Here is a 19,261-nt window from a genome sequence, read left to right as displayed (position 1 = left end):
TCTCAAGTATTTTGTTATGGAGATGAGCAAATGTAACTCAAGTCGCACAAAGATCTTTTAGAATTCGGTTATCATTAGCCTATTTTTATTGGAAATTTATGCATATTGCGCAATGGTCCATGATAGAAATATTCAACTTAACTTAAATAAATGTGTGACTCGATCATCAATATTTACCGAATGGAAAAAGTAACGTCATGTCTTTAAAAATAAACTGATACAACTGAACCAGTGGCCATTACATTTTCTATTGTCAATAAATTCTACTGCTGGGTTTTCTTGCCTTAAAGTCCGTTTAACACCTTAAATCAACATTCTCTGATGTCTTTATTTAAAAACGAAACGCTTTTATAATTAAGAAAACATGACGTTTGTCTTTCAGTATAATTATAGGTATAATCTATTTAAACTTTTACTTCGCAGCAAATATACCATACTGTCATTGAAGATAAATCATAGTAAGATAAACAAATTTACAACAAATATGGAGCGATACCTGACAGTTACAAACTTTTCACCATTCACCCTTTAACCATTCACCCTTTAACCATTAACCATTCACCCTTTAACCATTCACCCTTTGCTAATGTAGCAGTTTCAGGCAATTTAAAATAAAAAAGATTCTAGTCAACCACTTCGTTTTACAGTTTCGGCAGATTCTTGAGAATCTACTTAGTATCTGTTGAAACAATTGATTTGAAACAATGGAGATTTTTCAAAAGTTAGTACAAAGATTCCTAGGTTATCCAGGTTACTACTATATCCAAAAGTAGTTTTAGCGGTACCCAAAACCTATCACGTGGATTAATATTAAGATTATAATTGTTGGTAACAAAATGAAAACTATCTTTGACAATAAATAATATTCTGGAGTTCGAAAAACAAACCGAACTCGCCATAAAATACACTTGTTACTAGTCGTTTGCAGAAACGTTAAAGTAAGAGTATACCATTTGACTTACATGGGAGCTACATAAGATGATATTGAAGCAAAAACAATCACAGAGATTACACTGATGTTAACACAGATGGCAGATATAACCCTTTTAAGCAAAACATTTTTTCCGGCATCAAGCTTGCCAGATATGCGAATTTCGGAACATATACAGGGATGTTAATTTATATTGATCTGGTTCTGGAGATCCCCTTGGGATCTTGGTTTTGCTTACACCGACCGAGAGATTCCCTGCATCACATGGGGTATATTGCCCTACTATTTTTGTGTCAACACGTAAAATGAAGTTGTTTTGTTTTAGTCATACTCACCTTTCCAACTGTTATTTGCTCATGCGAAAGCCTCCGGCAGTCTGTCAACACTGGCGTTCGCCTGACAGCAAAACACATTCTGATTGAGTGCAAGCATCTCAAGACCATCACAGCGATATTTACCTTCTCTTTATGACAATTCAAACAATTTGAATATCTTGTTGTCGTGGTTTTGGTTAAGTAGTACTTAGTTGCTGTTGTTTATTTGTGTTTTAATGCCCTTTTTGGTTTACCAGTGTGTTATTAAGGTGCTTTCTGTGATATTGCTTTTATCTGTGGGTTTTTTTTTGCATCGTTATATTTTTTGATCCAATGTGTTCATACCTTTGTAGATTTAATTTTAGACTTTTCATATTATTATGTTCAAGTGCAACTGTTCAAGTGCTGGTGCAACTAAATGCATTTCATATAGGGGTTTAGGGGACTTCTATATTCCATTCAACCATTACTGTACCACTTAAAAAATGGGTACTTCCTGTTTATAGCAATACATAAATATCTATGCTCATTAATTTGTGTTGTAAAAACTAGCTCAGTGTCAAAACTTTCATTCACCATATACAAACTATTTTTTAAAAAGCCGTTTAGAGAACAAAGTAAAACGAACGAACTAAAAGAATAATACAAAAAATTATAATTAGCAAAAATAAGGTCGGAAAAGTAAATTTGAAAATTTCAATAGAAAAAAGAAACAATAAGGGAGACGTATAGTAAAGAAGTTGTGTAAATAATGACTGATGCACCACAAGCTGTTGGTCGTAAAATATTTCTCAATTCTACATGTTTATCATAATTCCCAGTGTTTAAACAGGCTTGTACATCAGTATCATCACGTACACATTCTTCAGAAATCTCCGCAACTCTAAAAAAAGAAATCATGTACAAATGGAAACAGAAACAAATGATTACTTGCATTTGCCCGATGTTGATTTGGATGTCAACATTAAATGGCATGCTTTCAGAAGGTTTAAACTGAAACTGATGTAACTGTGATGACAAAACCATTATGTTTAAAACTGCATCATTAGGTCAACTGATCGGTCAGCTCGCACGTAGCAATTTAGAATTTTTTTGTACAATTTATTGCGTTAACAATTTTGTTAACTTTACAGTCTACCAGTAAACTGAATTATGATAATGGACGATTGTATTTAAAGGGGTGGATATAAGAGAAAAGTGTAGAAACTACCAACTTTTCCTCCAGTAATGCAGCAATTAAAACATGTAAGACATCTTAACTCACATTAACTAACTAGCTTTTGCAAAAGATTTAATAAAACCTTACCCACAATGTAACTTCTTATGGTCAGAAAAAGGTCTTGATCTTGTTAGTGATTTTGACAGCGACTCGTATTCCCTTCTGGCAAACTTGTTATCTCTGCAATCTTTGTAAGAATCACTTAAACAATTTTTAAGCAAAATGTGTAATTTTAAGATTATGTTCATGATAGTTTCAATTTAAACCAGTTACAATTATTTATTATCACATATACTACATATACGATAAATTCGATGCAATGGTCGATCTGTTATTACATTAAATTACATTAGTCTAACTCAAAACATCTCAAAACAAACACAATGAATAAAGTGTTTCCCGTCCAGTATCTGGTTAAAATAAAATTGGTTATCTATTTTACTGTGTACATAATAGATGAAATACAACAATCAACAACGTTGAGTTGAAACAAACTTACTCGCTGCATTATCACATACTAAATCAATAGCTTCTCCATACTTCTCAATCATTATCAGCACAATGTCGATAAGAATCAGCTATACATACTGCTGCAGCTCTGTATTTTTCTTTGTTTTCTGATCTACGGAAGAACAAATTGCATTCAATACATAATGAAGAAAACTTATCGCCCATTAATTGAACATTCAGTGCAGGCACAATGGATTGACATAGGTTGATAAAAACGATATGAACTCGTAGCACGAGTAAATAACAATGCAAATTAGGTTATGTATTCGTGCACCATGTTAACAAAACAACATGGCATTCTTTGAATTTGACCACTCAGTTAAAACTGAAGGTAATGGGCATGAACTTGTTCCAAATAACATAACTTTGATTACAAGTCTCAATTTATCTAGATATTATTTATTTCGCACAATGACATTTTGCAGAATAGTAGATCCATATTGAAGACCTTACTCTAGCTATTATATAGAGCAAATAATTTAAGGACCATTTGCGTATATTGATAGTTCTGTGATTAATAGAATCTTTCACTCGTGCTTATTGTAATATGAAATAAATATTTTCACACTAACTATTGCCAAATAACTATAACAACAGTACTCACTTGCAAGCTATGTTTATAGTTTCATTGTTTATTGGTTCGTCTGCGAAAAGCTCTCTGAGACCATTTATATCAAGTTTATATGGGTAATCAACTGTAGACAAAGCTTTATTTCCACTTTGACACTCAGTCGTATTAGCATCTAGTGTAGAACATGTATCACCTTGACACTGTAGCCTATTTTATGAAAATGTTGTACAATTATATAATTGCGACTTTTATCAAGATTTTTGCTATGTAATAAATATAATATCCTGCTTGGTTAGAACTGAAATCCGCCATGTTGTAATACATGTTAGAAATAAATCATGCATTTGACATCGCTTTGAAACGATAGGAAAAATTCCGCAGGTTGACGATGTAGAAATAACCCATGTTTATCAAACACACAAATGCAGATGTAAATTATTTATCATTTTCCTGAATGTACGAAATTAGGTTTGCACGAAATTAAGTTACTTGACTGTACATAATTATATAACAACTAGAAAACTTCATTTTATCCCCTTTCTAAACATAAGATAATAACCTTACCTAAAAGGCCACAAACAAGACCAATTCATTCTCGTATTCCGAGTAAAATCTGATTTGTTTCCTGTTGCGTTTCTTCTTTATAACTTAAGTTACTAATCAACAGTCCTTTATATCTCGCCTATGAGCATTGTTAAGTAACAATTGAAAAAAAAATTAAATGCATGAACCAATCACATTGCGCACTTTCACTTATTAAAAAATTAGATTTGTTTATAGTTCTCAACGCCTAGCTACTCACATTCATTCCCATTTGGCCTACTTTCGACATGCAAGGATTTTCTATGATTGGGGCTATCATGCACCTATTTATGAAAGAATATTTGCATATTTGGTTTTGATTTATTAACATAAACTTTATTACTTATATATTATTTGTATATCGTTTTTTTTTTTGGTACGGTATATAAAAAATGTGCCATGCAGGAAGTACTGAACTTCATAGAAAACTGGTTGACCCAATTAGCTAATAAGTGTTGCGCTTGGGTCTATACAGTTTCCGTCTGTTTTCCTTTATAAAGTCAGTTTTAACCATGAATTCGAACGAGCAGAACTAACCAATCGAGTGATATAAATGTTGTCAGCAAGTAATATATGTCATCAAAGTAGTGCCTATATGATTATATATATGAACAATTTGCAAGCTAGGTTTGTCAAACTTGAACTCAGAAGTAAAATAAAAAAAAGGAGAAGTGAAAATATGTTTAACACGCTATGTATAAGTTCGGTGAGGCAAAAGTTACACACATCCCTGTTGAAATATTCGTAGGGTTAAAAAGAAAGTTTGTGCGAACTGTATATAATATAATTGCTCACAAATTTGACACACTTACAAACAGTATTTGCATTTCTGGGATTAGGTTTGTATAAGCACTCTAAAAGAATATATGAGAAAGTTTAGTGATCCGTACTAAAACGCATTGAAAACACAAAGGTCGTTTGACAAGTGTAGTAACATCTCCATGAACGCATTAATCAACTGGACCCCTGTTGTGTTATCGCTTATCGCTTTGGTATTAAGCTTTAGATGAAATGGCAGATCAGTGTAAATGCTGTATACTCATAGCTAACTATTATTGCTCTTGTTCTACATCGAATGATTGACATAGCGTTTGCAGCAAGGTTAACATTGTCTTAATTTAGATCTAGTTGATCATTACGAAATTTTGACAAATTAATACACTTTCATATCAAGCAAAGTTTCCTATTTCGGGCATAACTAAGAAATATGGAATATATTTTAACCATTTTTAACAAATATTTCATCAGAGGGGTGTACACTTTTGGTTGCGCTATATTGTCATCACGGTAAACATATATGTTTGAAACAAAACTTTCTCTGGATTTGTTATATAACATGCTGGATATTTTCAGCTTATTGTTACGGACCCCTTACAAAATCAAATTTCGACAATGTAGCTGTACGTCGTGTGATTTGTTTGTGATTTCATTTGAACGCACTAAAGCATGCATAATGTTTTCTTAGAATTAATCAAATCATATACCATATTCTGCTTTTATTTTTTGTGGTAACGAGTGCATATTTGAATATAATAATATTATTGCCTAATTCAATACAAATAAAAAGAATCAACAGAAAAAAAAAACATAACAAGAAACGACATTTTAGTACAAGTTCTAATATTATATGCATTATAATGCAACGAATTAATAACTTCTATACATAAATAAAGTGTAGACAAATTGTTTATAGGGCGTGGACGCTTTTATAGAACACTGTAGATACGTTAAGTTACGTGTACCTGTTGACGGGCTGAATTCGGTCTATTGTTGTACTCTTTCCTAAGACACAATGAATGGAGGCAGATTAAAATATATAACAATTCTTCTTTATTTTCATCTTACACTTTGGAATCTACATTTAATCGAGAATCTACCCCAGACTTAACTTAACGCGATCCTCTTCAAAGTCAACAAATAAATGAATCTCTCCAACCTCCCTATTGGAATTACCTTTGCACATTAGGTATACTTATGCTGTGCCGTAACAACTCCATTGTGCTATCTTTAATTCAGTTTCGACTCATCAATTATAACATGGCTACAGAAGCGTGATGAAGTGCTGTTGTTCTGCATTGCATGAATGTCACCATGTAATCATTTAATTTCTTTATTAAAGATGGGTTCCTACATTTTCAATTATAAAAAGGAAAATGCTAATACTTATATTAATAGAACGTAGAAGTGTTCTAATGACTTGGAAAATTCCAGTGTGTTTCACATGTCCATAATTAATTCATAATTAGCTCAATTAGAAGAGAATTACCTGGTTCAATGAGTGACCTAACAAGAAAGTTCAAAAAGTATTTTTTTATCCTGACTGTACATAGGCCTTACATGGACATTTATAATTGGTTAAAACTCTTAATTATATGCAATAAGAACATTATGATTAAGAATACATGATAATTCATTAGAAACACCAATTTATCAAATAGATTGCTTAATTTGATGATGTGTGGGTTCAGTATAATAAATTGTAGTCTTATTAATGACATCATACTTTAATTTCCATCCGCCATTGAATTTTTGTTCCAAGAAATAAACTAGCATAAACACACAATAAAAAAATTTTTTCGGTATCGGGGTGTTGATACAATTTCATTAATAACACTAAAACTAACGAAAAATGATGCACACTATCAGAACTAAGTGAATCAGCAGTGTTATTATAGAATCCAAAATCCAGACGTTAATCAGTATTTTTTTTTAAAACTGGATAAAACCTTTTGAACATTTAGTATTTATAAATATATTATGTAGAAATAATGATGATAATTTTTAACGAATATCTACTTCTACTGTATACTGAACAAATAATCAAATAAAAAATACAAAAAACACAAATAATCAAGTAACCCTACAATATATAAACCCTCCCTGATATTTGAATCGCCCTTTACCTTTACCATCTTTATTGAAACTTCCCTATTTCTTAAACTGTCATGCAGTGATACAAGTAAAGGCGTATCATCCCCACAAAACGTTCAAAGCACCCAGGGCTAGAAATAACCTCTGGATTTGGCCAATAATTTTGAGTGTGTGAGTATGTACTGCCAATAAAATGTCCTTTCTGATTTAAAACTAGCGTAAATAAATAAATATGAAATCTTATGAAAGCCGATTCCTAGACAAGCTCCAAGACTGTATTTGTCACTACTGCCCGAATTCTAACTTTAATATCTCCATCATTTTATATTTTTAAACTTTCGAATTCATAGCAAACCGCATTCTTTACCGGCCATGGACAAATTTGTTAGGACAGGAGAAACCTCATGAACAGGTCAACGTAAAGGACATGGGGGTATAATTTTATAAATATTACTTATCAGTAGCAAACCAAAAGACAGTAAACCTATTTTGAAAATCTTATAACATTAATGGAAAAGGGAAGCAATAAGGGAGGCAAATAGTAAAGAAGCTGTGAAAATTATGGCTGATGCACCACAAGCTGTTGGTCTTAAAATATTTCTCAGTTGTACAAATTTATCATAAGTTCCAGTGTCTAAACATTCTTGTACATCAATATCATCTCGTGCACATTCTTCTTCAATCTGCGCAACTCTTTAAAAAAAAACCATTTAAGCTCATCAACGTACGATTCGGAAAAAAGGTCGTCTTGTCATATAGCGACAACGACAATACCTAGCTCTGATTGCATTAGGCGCTGCTACGGAAGTAGCAATAATATAAAGTATACAAGTGTACAGTTGTTAAATGTCAATGAGAATTGAAACTAAACAAATTGGTCATCTTATATTAACATTAATGCGGCAGAATGGGTTGATATGAATATATGGGGTATGTTAAAGGAATACGTTATATAACAAAACTTACCCACAATAATATTCCTTATAGTCAGAGAATGGTTTTGATCTGTCAATTGATGTTGTGTAACTTCCTCTAGCAATCTTATTTGCGGTACAGTCATTGTAGGAATCACTCAAACAATTCAAAATATGATCGGCGGCTGCAAATTCATAGAATGCAAAATGAATAGAATAAAAGAAGAATTTTTAACAATAATATTGAAATATTCAACCACTATGTTCTCAATTCTCAATCTGAACCAGTAAATTAAGCAGATCAACCATTGACTTGTATAAAAGGGCGACGTAAACTATTCAATGGACGCAAAAAAGGAAATGTGTACATTAGTTGAAACAACAGACTTTTTATTTTTATTTGATTTCCTGAAATAATCCTGTTTGGTCATTTTTATTAAAACTGATGTATATCTCTTTCTGGTTTCTGGATATCTGTGACCCAGTAGGAAATGTCAACTAACTGGACAATAAGAAAATTATTTAATCAGGCGGTCAATTTGGATTTTTGAAAATTTTCGACAGAATTCATTGAATTTATCGGTTACCTAGAGTATTCCTGATTTGTGATTCATAGATCATAGATATTTGATTGTATATTTTGTGCACAAGAGACGACTTTAAACAGAAACTACTTACTCTCATTATCACATGCAAAATCAATAGCTTCTCCATACTTCTCACCAGTTAGTATCAAGGTTTTAAAATCATTATCAGCACAATGTCGATAAGAATCAGCTATACATACTGCTGCGGCTCTGTATTTTTCTTTGTTAGTTGATCTACAAGAACAAGTAAAAAAAATCAGTGAAATATTTACTGATCCAATTTCTACAGGGATCGCCAGAACTTTTTTGCATCAACCAAAATATACTAAAACATTTTTGATAAACATCCGATCCGAGTTTTCACGTACGTTCATTACAGTAAACCAATGAAAAGTTAGCCGATCATCACAAAAATCCTTAGGAATCTGCTTTACCTTAAAGTTGCAACACACCAAAAAAACGTAAAAAATAGTCGCTTTCTCGCGTAAAATTCTGTGATGAAAATATCAAATCATCAAGGGAATGAATGTACCTTACAATGAGCACATAACAAAATATGAAAACAATCTGTTTAACTTTGCAGCCTGTAGTTCAAGATAGTACTCTTCGAAAACTTGAATTTCCACCCGGTGAATATTAATTTTCAACCGGATGAAAATACAAGTTTTTAATTAAAAAGTATGTTTTATAATTATATTTCAGTTTCTTAATTCGAAATTGAAAAAAACCAATGATGTCGTATACGAGCCACCGTAAGCTTCAGACCAATGATAAAATTCTGCAATGATGGATAAGAATCATCCTTAAACTGGTACAGATCCAGATTAAGAAATTTCATTCAAAAACTGTTGCCGGTTGAGTGGGTACAAGTTTCGTGTGACCAAACTCATGGTCTGACAGAATATTTTACTTCGTTGTAGAGGACAAAATGAAAAACTAAACGTCAAATATTGATATATTGACAAATAACGATTTCGCCACTGCAAAACTTACTTGCAAGCTATCTTTATAGCTTCTTTGGTTGTGAAAAGTTTTTTCAGAGCATCCATATCTATTCCTCTTGTGTAATCACCTGATGGTAAAGCTTTATCTCCCCTTTGACACTCTCTTGTTTTTGTACTAAATGTAGAACAGGTATCAATATCAATAACTTGTCCGTTGACACTGTAGCCTATTTTAAAAAGATTTTATAATTTAAAAAAACAATAATAAACACATCATCTTAAGATATTTTTAGACGTTTTCTTTCACTGATTTGAGATTTTAAATTGTTCAGAGGTCTTTAACGTGAAAGTCTGCAGATTATGTGGTCTCAGTTTATCGACCCTTCCGAAGGACTATACGATTTTTCATGTCACCCCTTGCATCACACTATGTACATTTAAAGAATGCAATTTTGCATTGTCGTTTTGAACGAATAGGAGGGAAGTTTAAAACAAATCTAACAAATATGTAAGCCATTTACAACTCCATCTTTAACCCCTTTGTTTTCAAAGTTTCGTACCCCTTTCAAAGTTGACGTTCGTTGTATAATGTCGTCACCAACGCAAAGGAGTCAATATTTATGTTTATTATTAATAAATTATTCATGGAACGATAGAAAAAGACTTGCACCGAAGTGTATACCTGTTTCTCAGATAACCAAGGCGATAATATATATAACACATCTATTTGAAGTTTATATGATTGTGAGTTGTACTTGATAGAAATAATAATTTAGACCGGCTCTTCTATTCTTTCCTATTATGAATGTAAGTACATTACATCTTATCTTATGCAATCAGGAATACAATATGAACATGAATATATTGAGTACCTAACTTTTTCATCCTACTAATAAAATCAGTCTGCCATCTTAATATGCACAGTAAAATTTACTCCTAATTTTTTGTCATCAAAAATACTATTTGTAACACCCTTACCTATGAAGACCACGCATAATACTAATCTATTAATCATCACAATTGCATGAAATCCAGAATTTTATAGCCTCGTGGAGGTGGCAATGGTATCATTTTCAGTTGTCAGAAGAATTGCTCTGTCATATCTGGTATTCACTGGTAAATAAGTGTGTCTAAAGACGAGTCTTGAATATGTCCACTGAATTTGCATCTTTAACATGTTTTGGTAGATTATTGATTGAGTTATTATCAAGATATTTTTTAATTCTAACAATTTGGAAAAGCTGAAAATTACAGGATTTTGACAAAGCGGCAATCTGTTTCATTAGCTGCGAAAAATTTGAAATCTCCAGATGTAGTGTGTCATTCTGTGAATAAAAGATTTCGCTATCCACTTCACAATACGTCACTCTTTATAAGGGTTCATAATTTAAAATGAACTAAAATGTTCCATATAATTTTTCTGCTGACATGGAATTCGCTAGTTTGTCATGTTTGGCCGATAAAAAAATTGTGCCATTTGGCTATAACTGAAATCCGCCATGTTGTACAGTCAAGTAACCTAATTTCGTCGAAACCTATTATTCGTAGATTTCCGGAAACGATTAATAATTTACTAGGGCGACCTTGCGCGACCTCCGCATTAGTTTGTTTTGATAAACATGGGTTTTCTGTACAACATCAGCTAGTAGAATGAATTCAGTACTTTCAATCAAGGTAAAATGTATTAATGTATACTTTGACAAATACAAAATGGCGGATTTCAGTTATTACCAAACGTCTCAATTTTTTATCGGCCGAATTTCCTTATAATCCTACGCTGTAATCGGAACTCCAAGTGTCGTCTGCTAGAATGTAGTCCAACGAATGAAGTCACGTGATCAACTAGCGATTCCGTGTCAGCAGAAAATTTCTATGGAACACAAAGTGGACCATATTCTTATGTTGTTTCAGTGACTTTTAGCAATAAATCACGCTAGGTATCTTATTTTGTCAGTCACTATTTTTTTAAAATCGTGGTTCTTTGAAGGAATTGTCACTAGTTATAATGAATTGATATTGAAGATAAATACTAAGAGAAGTTAATTATACCACATACAACGTGTTTTTCTCGACTTATTTATGTATCAAACATTGTACACGAAAATAGGTGACGCATTCTGCCGCCGTTGCCGAGTTGGTTGCTCATGAAATATGGGTCAAAGTGAAGGATTCATCAAGAAAATCGAAATAAACCAATTTTAATTATTTTGTGGAATATCTGAGGAAACATCTAAGACATAAAAAAACTTTTTTCGTTTTTTTAAAACTTTGACGAAATTCGGTGTTAAATCCTTATATCCACGAAAATAGGTTACACCACTGTATATAGGTTAGAAACACATTATAAATTTGACAGCGCTTTGAAATGAGAGGAAAAATTCTGCCATAACCCATGTTTATCAAACACGCAAATGCGGATGTCATGCGAGGTATATTATTTATCATTTCCCTGAGATGTACGAAATTAGAATCGCACGAAATTAGGTTACTTGACTGTACATAATTATAAAAAAAAACTACAAAACTTCATTTGACACCCTTTCTAAACATAAGATAATAACCTTACCTAAAAAGGCCACAAACAAGACCAAATTATAAATCATTCTCGTATTCCGAGTAAAATCTGATTTTTTTCCCGTTTCTCCTTTATAACTTAACAGTCCTTTATATCTCGTCTATGAGCATTGTTAAGTAACAATTGAAAAAAAATTAAATGCATGAACCAATCACATTGCGCACTTTCACTTATCAAAAAAGTAAATTTGTTTATAGTTCTCAACGCCTAGCTACTCACACTCATTCCCATTTGGCCTACTTTCGCCACGCAAGGATTTTCTATGATTGGGGCTATCATGCACCTATTTATGAAAGAATATTTGCATATTTGGTTTTGATTTATTAACATAAACTTTATTACTTATATATTATTTGTATATCGTTTTTTTTTTGGTGCGGTATATAAAAAATGTGCCATGCAGGAAGTATTGAACTTCATAGAAAACTGGTTGACCCAATTAGCTAATAAGTGTTGCGCTTGAGTTCTGGACAGATTCCGCCTGTTTTCCTTTATAAAGTCAGTTTTAACCATGAATTCGAACGAGCAGAACTAACCAATCGAGTGATATAAATGTTGTCAGCAAGTAATATATGTCATCAAAGTAGTGCCTATATGATTATATATATGAACAATTTGGCAAACAACCTACGTTCAGTAATGTACAAGCTCGATAAAAAAAAACGCTAGGTTTATCATACGTGAACGCCGAAGTAAAGTTAAAGAAAAAAAAGGGGGGGGGGTGAAAATATGTTTAACACGCTATGTATAAGTTCGGTTAGGCAAAAGTTACACACATCCCTGTTGAAATATTCGTAGGGTTAAAAAGAAAGTTCGTGCGAACTGTATATAATATAATTGCTCACAAATTTGACACACTTACAAACAGTATTTGCATTTCTGGGATTAGGTTTGTATAAGCACTCAATAAGAGTATATGAGAAAGTTTGGTGATCCGTACTAAAACGCATTGAAAACGCCATGGAAGCGCAAAGGTTGTTTGACAAGTGTCGTAACATCTCCATGAACGTATTAAAAGCTCAGTATCAACTGGACCCCTGTTGTGTTATCGCTTATCGCTTTGGTATTAAGCTTTAGATGAAATGGCGGATCAGTGTAAATGCTGTATACTCATAGCTAACTATTATTGCTCTTGTTCTACATTGAATGATTGACATGGCGTTTGCAGCAAGGTTAACATTTTCATACCAACCAAAGTTGCCTAAGAACGGGGTAATGGAATATATTTTAACCCTTTTGCTACAATTTTTAACCCTTTTTAACAAATATTTCATTAGAGGGGTTAACACTTTGGTTGAGCTACATTGTCATCACGGTAAACATATACGTTTAAAACAAAACTTTCTCTTGATTTGTTATCTGACATGTTGGATATTTTCAGCGTATTGTTACTTGTTACTGACCCCTTACAAGATCAAATTTCGAACAACAATGAAGAAATACGTCTTTAGAATTTGTTCGTGATTTTATATGAACGCACTAAAGCATGCATAATGTTTTCTTAGAATTAATCAAATCATATACCATATTCTGCTTTTCTTTTTTGTGGTAACGAGTGCACATTTGAATATAATAATATAATTGCCCAATTCAATACAAATAAAAAGAATCAACAGAAAAAAAAAACTTAACAAGAAAAGACATTTTAGTACAAGTTCTAATATTATATGCATTATAATGCAACGAATTAATAACTTCTATACATAAATAAAGTGTAGACAAATTGTTTATAGGGCGTGGACGCTTTTATAGAACACTGTAGATACGTTAGGTTACGTGTGCCCATTGACGGACTGGATTCGGTCTATTGTTGTACTCTTTCTCAAGACACAATGAATGCTTAACACGATCCTTTTCAAAGGCAATAAATAAATGACTCTCTCCAATCACCCCAAAACCTATGCGCTTTAGGTATACTTATGCTGTGCACCAAGATGGTTTCTTAATTAAGGAAATCTGTGTATAACTGATCTTAAACCATCTCCTGTGTTCAGTTAATACTTTTAACTGATCCACATAATTATGCTTTTATTTTTTATGTCCCCGACAGATGAAAAGATGCTGTATAAAAACAATGGGACTCTTATAATGTAGATATCAGCTGTGCCGTAACACCTCCATTGTGCCATCTTTAATTCAGTTTCGACTCATCAATTATAACATGGCTACAGAAGCGTGATGAAGTGCTGTTATTCGGCATTGAACGAATGCCACCATGTAATCATTTAATTTCTTTATTAAAGTATGTCTTGTTGACCTCGAATACACGAAACCAACCATAAATCAATGTTATTCTGAGGTAATTTCGAACTTACTGCTTTACTTTATATACTTTTATGTACAGGTGTGCAATCAGATATTAACTTTTTATTTTCATAAATAACAAATAAAAATGTTATTGAATTCGGACAAGTTAGTGTTGCCTTCAGTTGCGTATTCGTATTACAATTCAGAAAGTTCGTATATATAACGGGTTTAAATCAAACCTCTAATAAAATACTATGAACTAATTTGAATCACGATTCGAATTCAAATATCAAAACAGAACCTGTTACATGATGAAGCTCAGTACTGTGCGTACTGTAGTACTTGATCTCTGAGTCTATTTCGAGAAAATTGAGGATCGTTTGTTATACAGTGGGCAATGGGGGACACTTGTCAAAACAGCGTCGACGTAAATTTAGATGTGAGCATTTTTTTCAGATTCACAAATGCGTTTTAAATGACGATAAGCCTGGTTTTTGATGTGGGGGTCCAGTATAATAAATTGTAGTCTTATTAATGACATCATACTTTAATTTCCATCCGCCATTGAATTTTTGATACAAGAAATAAACTAGCATAAACACGCTATAAAAAAGTTTTCGGTATTGGGGTGTTTCATTAATAACGGGACATAACTCTATATAAAAGTTTGGACTATAAAAAATCTCAGAAAACCTGTATTCAGTTTAAAAGACACACACTAAAAAAGTAATGACACACACTAAAAAAGAAATGATGCACACTATCAGAACTAAGTGAATCAGCAGTGTTATTATAGAATCCAAAATCCAAAAGACATTTATCAACATTTTTTATAAAACAGGATATATCAAGGTTATATGAAATAAACTATTATTATTTATAAATATATTATGTAGAAATAATGATGATAATTTTTAACGAATATCTACTTCTACTGTATACTGAACAAATAATCAAATAAAAAATACAAAAAACACAAATAATCAAGTAACAAAGGACTCTTTCAAGTAACCCTACAAAATACTACAATGTCACTACTGCCCAAATTCTACAGAAGAGTAGGACGTAAAACTCCATTCATTTCATCTTCATTTTGCCCAAATTCTAACTTTAATATCTCCATCATTTTATATTTTTACACTCATTCTTTATCGGCCATGGACAAATTTGTTAGGACAGAAGAAACCTCATGAACAGGTCAACGTAAAGGACATGGGGGTATAATTTTATAAATATTACTTATCAGTAGCAAACCAAAAGACAGTAAACCTATTTTGAAAATCTTATAACATTAATGGAAAAAGGAAGCAATAAGGGAGACAAATAGTAAAGAAGCTGTGAAAATTACGGCTGATGCACCACAAGCTGTTGGTCGTAAAATATTTCTCAATTCTACAAATTTATCATAAGTTCCAGTGTCTAAACATTCTTGTACATCAATATCATCTCGTGCACATTCTTCTTCAATCTGCGCAACTCTGTAAAAAAAAAAGAATTTAAGCTCATCAACGTACGATTCGGAAAAAGGTCGTATTGTCGTATAGCGACAACGATATCTATCTCTGGTTGCTTTAGTCGTTGAGTCCTAGTCCTGACCTCGATATATGGAAACCCGAAAAATGTCATTGCGTTTATACTTGGCATGGTTAATTTTGCAATCGCAGTCAACTTTACCTTCGTGTTTCGATAACAGTTTGCAGTCGTTGTCGAGGTCCCTTAATTAGCTCGAAGCTTTTAATAAAATCCTGCTACGGAAGAATAATATAAAGTATACAAGTGTGCAGTTGTTAAATGTCAATGAGAATAGAAAATGAACAAACTGGTCATCTTATATTTACATTAAATGCGGCAGAATGGGTTGATATGAATATATGGGGTATGTTAAAGGAATACGTTATATAACAAAACTTACCCACAATAATATTCCTTGTGGTCAGAGAATGGTTTTGATCTGTCAACTGATGTTGTGTAACTTCCTCTAGCTACCTTATTTGCCGTACAGTCTATGTAGGAATCACTCAAACAATTCAAAATATGATCGGCGGCTGCAAATTCATAGAATGCAAAATGAATAGAATAAAAGAAGAATTTTTAACAATAATATTGAAATATTCAACCACTATGTTCTCAATTCTCAATCTGAACCAGTTAATTAAGCAGATCAACCATTAACTTGTATAAAAGGGCGACGTAAACTATTCAATGGACGCAAAAAAGGAAATGTGTACATTAGTTGAAACAACAGACACAAATAAATTTCAATTGATTTGATATTCTGATTCGATTTCATTTAGTCATTTCTGGATAAAATGATGTATATCTCTTTCTGGTTTCTGGATGTCCGTGACCCAGTCAACTAACTGGACAATAACAAAAATACTTAATCAAGCGGACAAATTGGTTTCTTGAAACTTTTCCCCCAGAATTCATTGCATTTATCGATTACCTAGAGTAGCCTCGATTCGCGATTCATAGATTATCGGGTGCGCATAGTCATAGAAATAATATCGACTCTTAAATCTAAATATTCTACTTTCTTATTTCTCTAAATCTGATAGTATCTCTCGTGCACAACAGACGACCTTTGACAGAAACTACTTACTCTCTTCATTATCACATACTAAATCAATAGCTTCTCCATACTTCTCACCAGTTGGTATCAAGGTTTTAAAATCATTATCAGCACAATGTCGATAAGAATTAGCTATACATACTGCTGCTGCTCTGTATTTTGCTTTGTTTTCTGATCTACAAGAACAAAATAATGTTTTTTGGTTTATTTCAAAAATTGTTGACCATTCCTTTAACCTATCAAGATAGCTTGCAAGGCAAGGTAATATACACCCAGTGGCAGCTTTGATTTTAAACAAAAATATTTGGCAGTAAGCTTACAGTAACAATTACCAGTATGAAATATTCAACCTTCAGTCTTACACTTCTTTTGAACTTTTGGGGCGATACTGTATACTATTACCAAGATTTGTCAAAATCTGGCAAGAATTGGGCCTTTTAGAGTGCTTACATTCTAAAATTTGAATCCGTTTTAAGAACAAGTGCAATAACTCAAATTAAATATTTTTCGATCCTTTTATTTTTGATAGGGATCATTCTTGGGTGGTAACAAACACTCACGCCAAGTTTACTTGAATGCTAAAAAAATGAATGGCAATAACTCAAATTAAATATTTTTCAATTCAAAATGTTGACAGTAAAAATAGTCGCTTTCTCGCATAATTATATCATATCATCAAAGGAATGAATGTACCTTATCTTACAATGAGCACAATAACAAAATATGAAAACAATCTGTTTAACATTGCATTCCGTAGAGCAAGAGCGAGATTGTATATTTCTCTTCAGCCTTCTGTGAATTCATTATCACGGCCATAATGAATAAGCTTGCATCAAACTCATCCGAAATTCTAATCTGTAGGAGTGAGCACTGGGTTTAATTGTCCAATTGTCAGACCAACGATAAAATTCTGCAAAGATCGATAGAACCATACTTAATCTGGTACAGATCCACGATGATTAACTTTCAGTCAAAAACTGTAGCCGGTTGAGTGAGTACGAGTGTCATGTGACCAGACGCATGGTCTGACAGAATATTTTACTTCGTTGTAGCGGAAAAAATGAAAAACTTTACGTCAAATATTGATAAATAACGATTTCGCCACTTCAATACTTACTTGCAAGCTTTCTTTATAGCTGTTCTGTCTCTGAAAAGAGTTTTCACAGTATCTATATCTATTTCTCCTGGGTAATCACTTGTTGGTAAAGCTTTATCTCCGCTTTGACATTCAGTTGTATTTGTACTAAATGTAGAACAGATTCTAGTATCAATAACTTGTCCGTTGACACTGTAGCCTATTTTATAAAGATATTATAATTTAAAAAAACAATAATAAACACATCATCTTAAGATATTTTTAGACGTTTTCTTTCACCGATATAAACTTTTAATAATTGTAATATTAGTGCATTATTTCCATCATTTGAGATTTTAAATTGTTCAGAGGTCTTTAACGTGAAAGTCTGCAGATTATGTGGTATCAGTTTATTGATCCTTCCTTTTCATGTCATCCCTTACCTCACACTATGTACATTTAAAGAATGCATTTTTTTTATTGTCGTTTTGAACGAATAGGAGGGAAGTTTAAAACAAATTTAACAAATATGTAAGCCATTTACAACTCAATCTTTAACCCCTTGTCAAAAGAGTCAATATTTATGTTTATTATTAATAAATTATTCATGGAACGATAGAAAAAGACTTGCACCGAAGTGTATACCTGTTTCTCAGATAACCAAGGCGATAATATATATAACACATCTATTTGAAGTTTATATGATTGTGAGTTGTACTTGATAGAAATAATAATTTAGACCGGCTCTTCTATTCTTTCCTATTATGAATGTAAGTACATTACATCTTATCTTATGCAATCAGGAATACAATATGAACATGAATATATTGAGTACCTAACTTTTTCATCCTACTAATAAAATCAGTCTGCCACCTTAATATGCACAATAAAATTTACTCCTAATTTTTTGTCATCAAAAATACTATTTGTAGCACCCTTACCTATGAAGACCACGCATAATACTAATCTATTAATCATTCTCCTCAATCCTAGAATTATTCCAAGTATGATATTAAGTTTTGGGCTGGTTACTCAATTTATTTATTACTCAACAGTCATTTATATCTCATCCAAGAGCGTTGTTAGGTAACAATTGATTAATAATTTAAAATATTCTTCAGCTTGAACCAATCACGTTGCATGTCGTATTATGATACACGCATTATATAGGTTTGTCTAAAATCAACATTTACCTGAGACATAGATATTCCTAGAATGTAAATGGGAAAAAATTGTGTCATATCGCAAGCATTTGCCATTGAAGAGGAAATTCGGACACACAGTAAATATTGCCTATTGAGAGCAATACCAGTTCAAACAACGAGCAAGACCAAAGAATAGTCTTTAAA

The 19,261-nt window shown here is 32.3% G+C and overlaps 3 protein-coding genes across 3 annotated transcripts; all 3 read right to left on the bottom strand.

The window, feature by feature from the left end:
• Positions 1 to 1,546: 1,546 nt before the first annotated feature.
• On the bottom strand, positions 1,547 to 6,124 carry LOTGIDRAFT_233525 (hypothetical protein; the record flags this gene model as incomplete). The annotated part of the gene is made up of 3 exons (XM_009060059.1): positions 1,547 to 2,128; positions 3,579 to 3,752; positions 6,081 to 6,124. The coding sequence occupies 3 exons, from the start codon at positions 6,122 to 6,124 to the stop codon at positions 1,942 to 1,944; spliced, it is 405 nt and encodes a 134-aa protein (XP_009058307.1). The 3' UTR covers positions 1,547 to 1,941.
• A 1,380-nt stretch (positions 6,125 to 7,504) lies between these two features.
• On the bottom strand, positions 7,505 to 12,980 carry LOTGIDRAFT_163554 (hypothetical protein; the record flags this gene model as incomplete). The annotated part of the gene is made up of 5 exons (XM_009060058.1): positions 7,505 to 7,691; positions 7,965 to 8,097; positions 8,591 to 8,733; positions 9,493 to 9,670; positions 12,881 to 12,980. 5 exons carry the CDS (start codon positions 12,978 to 12,980, stop codon positions 7,505 to 7,507), a joined length of 741 nt encoding a protein of 246 aa, XP_009058306.1.
• Positions 12,981 to 14,801: 1,821 nt separating this feature from the next.
• LOTGIDRAFT_233524 (hypothetical protein) lies at positions 14,802 to 18,890 on the bottom strand (the record flags this gene model as incomplete). The annotated part of the gene is made up of 6 exons (XM_009060057.1): positions 14,802 to 15,416; positions 15,460 to 15,743; positions 16,178 to 16,310; positions 16,868 to 17,013; positions 17,955 to 18,132; positions 18,854 to 18,890. The coding sequence occupies 5 exons, from the start codon at positions 18,888 to 18,890 to the stop codon at positions 15,557 to 15,559; spliced, it is 681 nt and encodes a 226-aa protein (XP_009058305.1). The 3' UTR covers positions 14,802 to 15,416; positions 15,460 to 15,556.
• Positions 18,891 to 19,261: the final 371 nt, after the last annotated feature.

This window comes from Lottia gigantea (assembly GCF_000327385.1).
Source record: "Lottia gigantea unplaced genomic scaffold LOTGIsca_40, whole genome shotgun sequence".
Lineage (NCBI taxonomy): Eukaryota > Metazoa > Mollusca > Gastropoda > Lottiidae > Lottia > Lottia gigantea.
Note: the sequence above shows the minus strand (reverse complement) of the source record. Positions and strands in the feature narration are given on the sequence as shown.